The sequence below is a fragment of the Drosophila santomea genome, chromosome 3R (assembly GCF_016746245.2).
Source record: "Drosophila santomea strain STO CAGO 1482 chromosome 3R, Prin_Dsan_1.1, whole genome shotgun sequence".
Lineage (NCBI taxonomy): Eukaryota > Metazoa > Arthropoda > Insecta > Diptera > Drosophilidae > Drosophila > Drosophila santomea.
The window spans coordinates 4,358,037-4,366,081 of NC_053019.2; the positions used below are offsets into that span (position 1 = coordinate 4,358,037).

The 8,045-nt window shown below is 47.5% G+C and overlaps 4 protein-coding genes across 4 annotated transcripts; 2 read left to right on the forward strand and 2 right to left on the reverse strand.

The window, feature by feature from the left end:
* Positions 1-180: 180 nt before the first annotated feature.
* On the reverse strand, positions 181-1,302 carry LOC120451521 (V-type proton ATPase subunit G). Its single transcript, XM_039635289.2, has 3 exons — positions 1,128-1,302; positions 664-764; positions 181-598 (listed from the first exon to the last, which is right to left on the reverse strand). The coding sequence occupies exons 1-3, from the start codon at positions 1,207-1,209 to the stop codon at positions 428-430; spliced, it is 354 nt and encodes a 117-aa protein (XP_039491223.1). The 5' UTR covers positions 1,210-1,302; the 3' UTR covers positions 181-427.
* A 623-nt stretch (positions 1,303-1,925) lies between these two features.
* On the forward strand, positions 1,926-3,748 carry LOC120452516 (nuclear pore complex protein Nup58). Its single transcript, XM_039636772.1, has 2 exons — positions 1,926-2,924; positions 2,985-3,748. Exons 1-2 carry the CDS (start codon positions 2,058-2,060, stop codon positions 3,699-3,701), a joined length of 1,584 nt encoding a protein of 527 aa, XP_039492706.1. The 5' UTR covers positions 1,926-2,057; the 3' UTR covers positions 3,702-3,748.
* A 13-nt stretch (positions 3,749-3,761) lies between these two features.
* Positions 3,762-5,257, reverse strand: LOC120452517 (developmentally-regulated GTP-binding protein 2). Its single transcript, XM_039636773.2, has 4 exons — positions 5,063-5,257; positions 4,765-4,965; positions 4,045-4,709; positions 3,762-3,966 (listed from the first exon to the last, which is right to left on the reverse strand). The coding sequence occupies exons 1-4, from the start codon at positions 5,124-5,126 to the stop codon at positions 3,805-3,807; spliced, it is 1,092 nt and encodes a 363-aa protein (XP_039492707.1). The 5' UTR covers positions 5,127-5,257; the 3' UTR covers positions 3,762-3,804.
* A 995-nt stretch (positions 5,258-6,252) lies between these two features.
* LOC120452339 (spaetzle-processing enzyme) lies at positions 6,253-7,601 on the forward strand. The gene is made up of 3 exons (XM_039636503.1): positions 6,253-6,357; positions 6,520-7,120; positions 7,189-7,601. The coding sequence occupies exons 1-3, from the start codon at positions 6,285-6,287 to the stop codon at positions 7,598-7,600; spliced, it is 1,086 nt and encodes a 361-aa protein (XP_039492437.1). The 5' UTR covers positions 6,253-6,284; the 3' UTR covers position 7,601.
* The last annotated feature ends 444 nt before the right edge of the window (positions 7,602-8,045 follow it).

Below are 8,045 nucleotides of genomic sequence, written 5' to 3' on the forward strand. Positions count from 1 at the left end.
GATTCTTCTTACAATTTAATTTCGTAGGTAGCCGGAGCCGTGACTATCGCCATCTTCAGTGTTGGGAAGCGATGAAACGTACCCGCCGAGACAACCTTATCACGCAGCAGCTGACACTGCAGTGCAGATATGGAAAATAATAGCAGCACCAAAATGAGGGAAACAATTGAAACACATGACTTTTCGGATAAAACAACAACGTGTATTGGGCAGAACACAAAACAAAGATAATACAATCCCGCGCAAGTGGGAGGCAAACTAATATGCTCGCTTTTTACATGGAACAACAACGAATTTTCACTTTAATGTATGGAATAATAATACAGCAGTGTTTTCAGTAGATTAACCACTATTATTACGGGTCTAAATTATGGATTAGAGTTGAACGTGGACATTGAATTTACAGCACACAGTTGGGGCCACCTCTTTACTTGTGGTTGTAGTTTTTGTGCACCTCGGGCGAGATGTTGTACACGTACTGCAGGATCTCCTGGATGAAAGGGTCCTTGCGGGTCTGGATGGCCCGGTCCATATCGGCTAGCTTGACGCGGATATCCGCATCGATCTTGGCCGCCACGCCCTCGCGACTGCCCATGTGCTGGAATCGGGGTTCACACGGTATTAAATGTAAGTTTCCCTATGTCGCGTTATGTGCCGTCTTACCTTGGCCTCGAACTCCTTGAAGGCGCGCTCGCGCTCCTGGCGGAACTTCTCGATCTCCTCGGTAGCCTCGTCCTTGGCCTGCTTCAACCTTCTTGCCTTGCCTGCGGGATTACCCAGAGATCCAGATGAAATCAGTGGCACTTAGCAAATCAGAACCCCGCAAGGCGACCTTCCATAACTCAAAGTGCCAACTCGCACAAGAACTATTCATTATAATCATTATATTCATTCACAATAAGTTATAGTTTAAGTATCTATAAACAAGGCAATCATAGTTTAATTTGGCCTATATCTCGAGTTATGGAGGTTTGACTTGTATTTACTTTTTTCCACCACATCATGTGACCCACACACAACGGTGATGGTGATTATGGAAGCGCGGGGGGCGAGGAGGTGAAAAAATCGCAGTTACTTTTCGCCCTGCCATTTCCAATTGGATTTATTTTTCCCTAAATTAAACTCACGTTTACGGGCCTCGGCGACCTTCTCGGCTGCCTTTTTCTCGGCAGCGAGCAACTGCTGGATTCCCTGCGTCTGGCTGGCCATAATTTCCCAAGTTCTCTAATTCCTCGCCGTGGTGTATACTGAGCAAGTCGAAAAAAGCAAGTGCGACAGAATCAAAATCGACGACGAACTGTGAAAAATGTCATATGACGAAGTCACACACACGCAAACTCACCACGTTGGCTAGTTGGTGTGGGTCCGCAAAGTGTTAGAAAGCTTGATGCTGGGTAACTCTTAGAGATGGCTCGGTCGATAACATATCGGTTGGCTTAACGCTATAACATGTTATAATATTTTTCCGTATATTATTTTTAAGCTTATTAATAAGCGTATACAAAAATTACTTTGCTATATCCTTTTAAAAGATCTGAATGCTTATACGTTTTGATTTACATGTTGTACACTTTGGTACGTCAAAAATTTGTTTTATTTATAATTTACATGTTTTATGTTTAAAAAAAAAAAAAAAACAGTTGATACGTGATATATATGTTATTTTATTTTAAACCTTATATATCAATAATTAAGAAATCTTAATGCTTGGTATCGTTTGGTATCAAATAACAACCATGTGGTAGGGGCTTATACTCACCACACCAACAAAATAATAAAATCTTAAAAAAACATTAATCTACTCTATATAAATCTACATTATTGTTTATTTATTGTAACCAAATTGTGTGTTTTTTTTTTAAATTTAAGTATATTAAAATATTTTCTTGACACATCTCTGCTGTCCACTTATCGATATCATCGATAGTGTCATCTCTATCTTAGCAGTTAAACTACAGATGCTTCGGCATTAAACAAAAATAATTTCGCAATTTTGGCAGTAAACATAGTTTAGTTATTTTAATTCTCGTATAAATCGTTAAGAGGGGTGTCTAAGTATGTTTACGCCCAGCACGAACACCCCCATCGGAGGCGCCACCGCTGCTCCCGGCGCTTTTGCTTTTGGCGCGCGACCGGCGACAACGACTGCTCCGCCTCCGTCCTTTGGAGCAGCCACCTCTACGACGTCCTTCGGAGCTGCTCCGGGCACCACCTCCTTGTTTGCAGCTCCGGCGACCACCCCGGCTTTCGGAGCACCAGCTGCTACGCCTGCCTTTGGCGCAACTTCAACTGCGGCGCCCGCTTTTGGAGCAGCTGCTGCCACGCCCGCTTTTGGAGCAGCGGCTGCCACGCCCGCTTTCGGAGCACCAGCAGCCACGCCGGCTTTTGGAGCTCCAGGTGCCAATTCCGCTTTTGGAGCACCCGCCTCCACGTCCGCCTTTGGAGCACCAGCAGCCTCAACGGCGTTTGGAGCGCCAGCTTCCACGCAAGTATCGGCCTTCGGAGCACCTGCACCAGCCGTGGGCACTGTGGCTCCCACCTTCTCCTTCGCCACCCCGGCCACAAGTGCCCCGACCACCGCTCCGCCGGCCTTTGGATTTGGCACCACCGCTACAACGGCGGCAGCTGCTATGCCAGCATCTCTCGGCTCCGGCATTGGATCCTTTGCCTTTGCCAAGCCTCAGGCCACCACGGCGGCCAGTTTGAACTTTAGCACAACCACGACGACGGCCACCGCACAGCCCTTCAATACGGGTCTCAAACTGGGAACCACCAACGCGACGACAGCCTTAGGAGGAGGAATCTTTGGCAAGCCAGCGGGACAGGCAGCTGCCCCGGCAGCATCTACTTTTGTGGGTCTCGGAGGGATCGATGTGAGCGCCACGCAGCCAAAACTGGGGGACAACAAGCAGGATGGCATCAAGGTGCAGACAAAAAGTCTTTTACAGAGAATCAAGTTAATCATTTTATTTTGACCACTCCAGATCAAGGAAACCCAAGTGCCCGACGAAATAGTAAAAACGGTGGATGCCCTAAAAGCGTATATCAAGCAGCAGAAGACCATTTCCTCTGACATTGGACGGACTTCCACCTCCAAATTCACGAATGTGAGCCACGAGATCACGAACTTGAAGTGGGCGCTTCAGAATATGGCCAATTTAGTGGAGGGCAGCAACCAGCAGATCCGCCTGATGCGACAGGAGACCGTAAAGGCAATTCAATCTCTGGAGATGGCCCAACGCACGCAGGACACCCCTGCTGGTCTGCAGTTCGAGAACAGTGCTCCGTTCCAGTACTTTCAGTGCCTGGTGGCAAAGTACGAGCAGGATTTGATCGCCTTTCGCCAGCAGATTGCTCTGACCGAACGCCACATGCACGCGCTTTCCAATCCGCAGAGTATTTCGCCGGAGGATCTGAAGCGGGGCTTTCGCCAACTTAACGAGAGCTTCATCTCGCTGGCGGGACGTCTTCACGAGGTGCATCAGCGGGTGGAGGAACAGAAGGAGCACTACCTAAACCTCAGACGCTACCGCCTGCGAGACGCCACCAATGTTTTTGAGCGGATCGACAATCCTCCGCTGCCGTCGGTGGAACCTCAACGAATTAGTAGCGGTCCCACGCCCTTCTCTAACATCTCGGCTCTGATGAACAAGTCTTATGCAGCAGCGGCCAGTTCCGCCAGCAATGCGGCAGCCAAGTGACAATGGCACTCTTAGCAAGTTTCAATAAATCGTTATGTACAATAGAACCTAGACTTTCGCTTTCAGTTATAGCATAGAATATATATTTCATCTGCAACAATTTTTATTTCTTGACCACCTGGATGACGTCCTCGTCGGCCATCACATGGGCAATCCCGACGCGCTGCGGCGAGTATTTCGTTGAGGTGCCCCACACCAGAGCATACTTAAACTGCGCCGCCAGTGTGCGATGGATGGCGTGGCACACGTGCTCTACACTGACGCCCTAAATAGTGAAATAAAAAGAATTAGAGTTGCTTTACCAGGATAAGGAAGAATATTAAGCGATGGAAAACAGTCTTGCCTTTCTCAGAATCAATCCATCGTCGAAGTCTGGGGGAGCGCCTGGCTTCTTTGTGTAGACCCTGATGAGCTGCAATGCTTCCCAGAGCGCCTCCATCATGTAGTCCAGGTTAAGTTTCATGTTGCAACTAACCACTATCGAGTTGGGCTGGCGCGCCAGGCGGTCCACTTCCTCAATGGAGATCTGATCGATCTTGTTGTAGACATACAGACAGGGCAGATACACACGGTTGGCGGTGACCACGTCGATGAACTCGTCCTCGGTGCAGTCCTCACGGAACAGCACCTCGGCGTTGAAGATCTTGAAGGAGTGCAGGATGGTCTGAACCATTTTCTCGTTGCAACGCGTAAGGGAACAGGTGGCATTGAAGCTCAGGCCGCCGCCCTTCTTCTGCTTGAAGTAGATGTTGGGCTTGCGCTTGTTCAGCCGAATGCCCACGCTCTCCAGTTCCCGCTCGAGCAGCTCCCGGTGAACATTGGGCTTGGTGGCGTCCAGCATCATCAGCACCAGGTCAGCGGTACGGGCCACGGCAATGACCTGCCGACCACGTCCCTTGCCCTGGGCAGCGCCCTCGATAATTCCGGGCAGATCCAGCAGCTGGATATTGGCACCCTGATACTCAATGACGCCCGGAATGCAGGTTAAAGTGGTGAACTCATAGTTTGCTGTCGGGATGGGGTAGTAAAGTTAAAATGTCAGATCTGTAAGGCATCCGCTTACCCGCCTCAGACTCCGTTTTGGTCAAAGTGGACAACATTGTGGACTTGCCCACGGAGGGAAAGCCTATAAGCGCCACCCGGGCATCGCCACTCTTGAGCACATCGAATCCCTCGCCCTTTTCGCCCTTCTTGGATGGCTCCAGCAGCTGGGAGCGGTACTTGGCCAACTTTGCCTTCAGCAGGCCCAGGTGGTACTCGGTGGCTTTGGGATGGGGATGAAAAACACGCAGATTTAGCAAACTTCCAGCTTCAGAATCCTAACCTAAATTCCGATGGCCAGCGCGGCAATCTTCGCAAACCTTTGTTCTTCTGCGTCCGCGCAATCTCGCGCTCGATCTCCGCGATCTTCTCTAGAATGCCCATGCTGCTGGCTTTCTGAGTCTGGGGCAGGGCATGCAAAGATTCAAATAAAACAAAAGTTCGCTTTTATTTATTGACCAGCGGTGCGTCGCCCGGAATTTCGCTCAGCTGTTTTCGGCAGTCAAGGTGGTGGAGTGCTGCGGCTTTGGAACAACGAAACAGCGAACAGCGAAACCCCGGGAAGTTATCTTAACATGGCTTGTTTTAATTCGTTAAAACATTTCGATGTACAAATCATAACTCAAGGGATATATTCCCAGAAATCTTGCAATCTTAGTTGTTTCATCAATCTTAAGGCGTATTCTATAGTATATTCTTAAAAATAAATTGATATATTTAATTTGTAATTGCAAGGATAAGTAAGGATGTTAATTGAAACAAATGTGGCCTTGCCCTTTTTGGATATTCCAATTTGAAAGGGGCGCAAATCAAAGCTGCAAAGTTTACCAGGTGTTTCTAACAACTAACTAACAAGATCGGTGGTCGGTTACCTCGACTATAAATTACCCGTTACGTGCACACACAGGCAGCAAAGCGACTGTCCCGAAAGTGCACACAGGCTCCACCTAGCGAAGCTTACATAGACTGCGCCTGCCCATTTAGGACGTTACTTGTAGAGCAAAAGGGTATACTAGGCCCGTTGAAAAGAATGTAAGATCCAAGGGGAAGCGTTTCCGGCATTAAAAAGTATATGTAATCAGGATCACTAAGCCCATCGATCTGGGGTGTTCAGATTGAGCAAGCAGCTTGTTTTGAAAAGATTTTAGCTCTGCGAGTAGACGTGCTTAATCCCAACTCTTATAGTTCCCGAGATCTCTTCGTAATATGGGCAAACAGACGGACATGACAATATCGACATTATGTATGTATGTTCTAGGGTCGGAAACACTTTCTTACATACCTGTAGAAATTTAAAATCAAATTAGAGTATTTGGTATCTATCTACTCGACATACACAAAAAAGTGTTCATATTTCGGAAGTAAATATGGAAACCGCACCGGAAGCCGATAAATCATTTCAGTTAATCAATTAAAGCATGTCATTAAACCATAATTTAAATTTCGTCATAAGGTCAATTAGGAATTTAAGATATCAGTTTAGTTTTGTCATTAGTTTACTGCTTGCGCTGACAGCAGTAGCTTTTTACACTCTGAAGAAAGATGTTCCTCGCACTGAAAACGGGTTCTTCCATTGGGATCCTCATTTTTCTGATGGTTCATTTGGCATATCCTGGTAATGGGAGACAGGACATTAAAAGAGCTTCCAAGTTGTGTTATAAGTGGACTTATTTTACTGAATCTCTTTCATTTCTTTTGTTTACGAATTGCACAACAGAAATGGAAGGCAACAATTTTTATTTATTAAAATTATGTATTTTTTTCATCTTTTCAATAGATAATGTCTGCCAGCAGGATGAGACGTGCGTCAGACTGCAGGATTGCCCACAAGTGTATGTCGCTGTGAAGACGAACAGATTGTCCAGGGCCACAAAAAGGGAAATTTTGAACAACTGGCGATGTGGCTCCAGTGTTCGAAAGCAGAAACTTCACCATAGAACCATCTGCTGTCCCGAACCCGCAGACATCTTGCCCCGACTTTCGGCTTGCGGACAAATGAAAATGACTTTCCGGATTATGGGTGGCACGGAGCCGGATCTCAACCAATACCCCTGGCTGACCATGCTTCTTTATCGGAACCTCTCCACTCCACGTCGGAAACTAGTCCCCGGATGTAGTGGCTCCCTGATCAACACTCGCTATGTCTTGACTGCAGCCCACTGTGTAACCAATGCGAACATGAATCTCCGACGAGTCCGCCTGGGCGAGCACAACACGTCCCAAAACCCGGACTGCATCAACGTGGGCGCATCGAGGCGCTGCGCTCCCCCCCATCTGGACATCGACGTGGAATCGGTCACGAGCCATGAGGACTACGACCCTGCCAAGTTCACGTTGCACAACGACGTCGCCCTGGTGCGACTCCAAGTGGCAGTGCGGTGAGTAAGCTTCTCGGACACGACCTATTCCCCCATGTAATATGTAACATGTAATATGTAACCATCAGCTATACGGTCGCAGTCCATCCGATTTGTGTTCCGGACGACCACATCTCCCAGAGGAACTTCAAGTTTCGTGTGGCTGGCTGGGGAAGAACGGGCATGTCCAGTGATGGCAGCGACGTATTGCAGCACGCTTTACTCAAGGAACAGAATCCAAGAACGTGCTCACAATTCTACGCGCACTGGCACTTCCAGCCCCAATCCCAGATATGCGCCGGTGGGTTGGATGCGATGAGCACCTGCGACGGCGACTCTGGCAGTCCATTGATGGGCATCGCTGGTCGCGGCTACGACGAATACACGTTTTTGGCCGGCATTGTTTCATACGGACGTTCTTGCGGACAGTCTGCCTACCCAGCAGTTTTCACACGAACTGCCACGTTCTTCAAATGGACACTGGAACACTTAAAGCCTTAGAAGCTGCAGAAATCGTAAATTACATATACTGCTGATTAAATATAACACATAATATGACGCGTAACAATGAGTTCGAAGTTGGGTCTTGGCATGCTCACGTACTTTTATATGAAGATCTGATTCGCGTACGTTTTCGTTCAAAAAGAGCTGCAGAACACACACGAACATACACACTCATATGAGTGACGTACTTTTCTGGAATTCCACGGAATCGTTATCAAGGAAACATGACTTTGGAAATATGCAAAATGCCCCTATGTGCTTGAGTGGTTAGTTAGTGAAAACTTAAATCTCGACGGCTCAACATGTTCATCCCACTGAGAGTTTGCATTCCGTTCGTGATCCCATTCCTTCAATTGGCATATTCAATTAAACCTGGTAATTAATCGCAGCCGTCTGCAGATCCCTAATTTACTTAGCTATGTATAACAAACTAAACAAACCT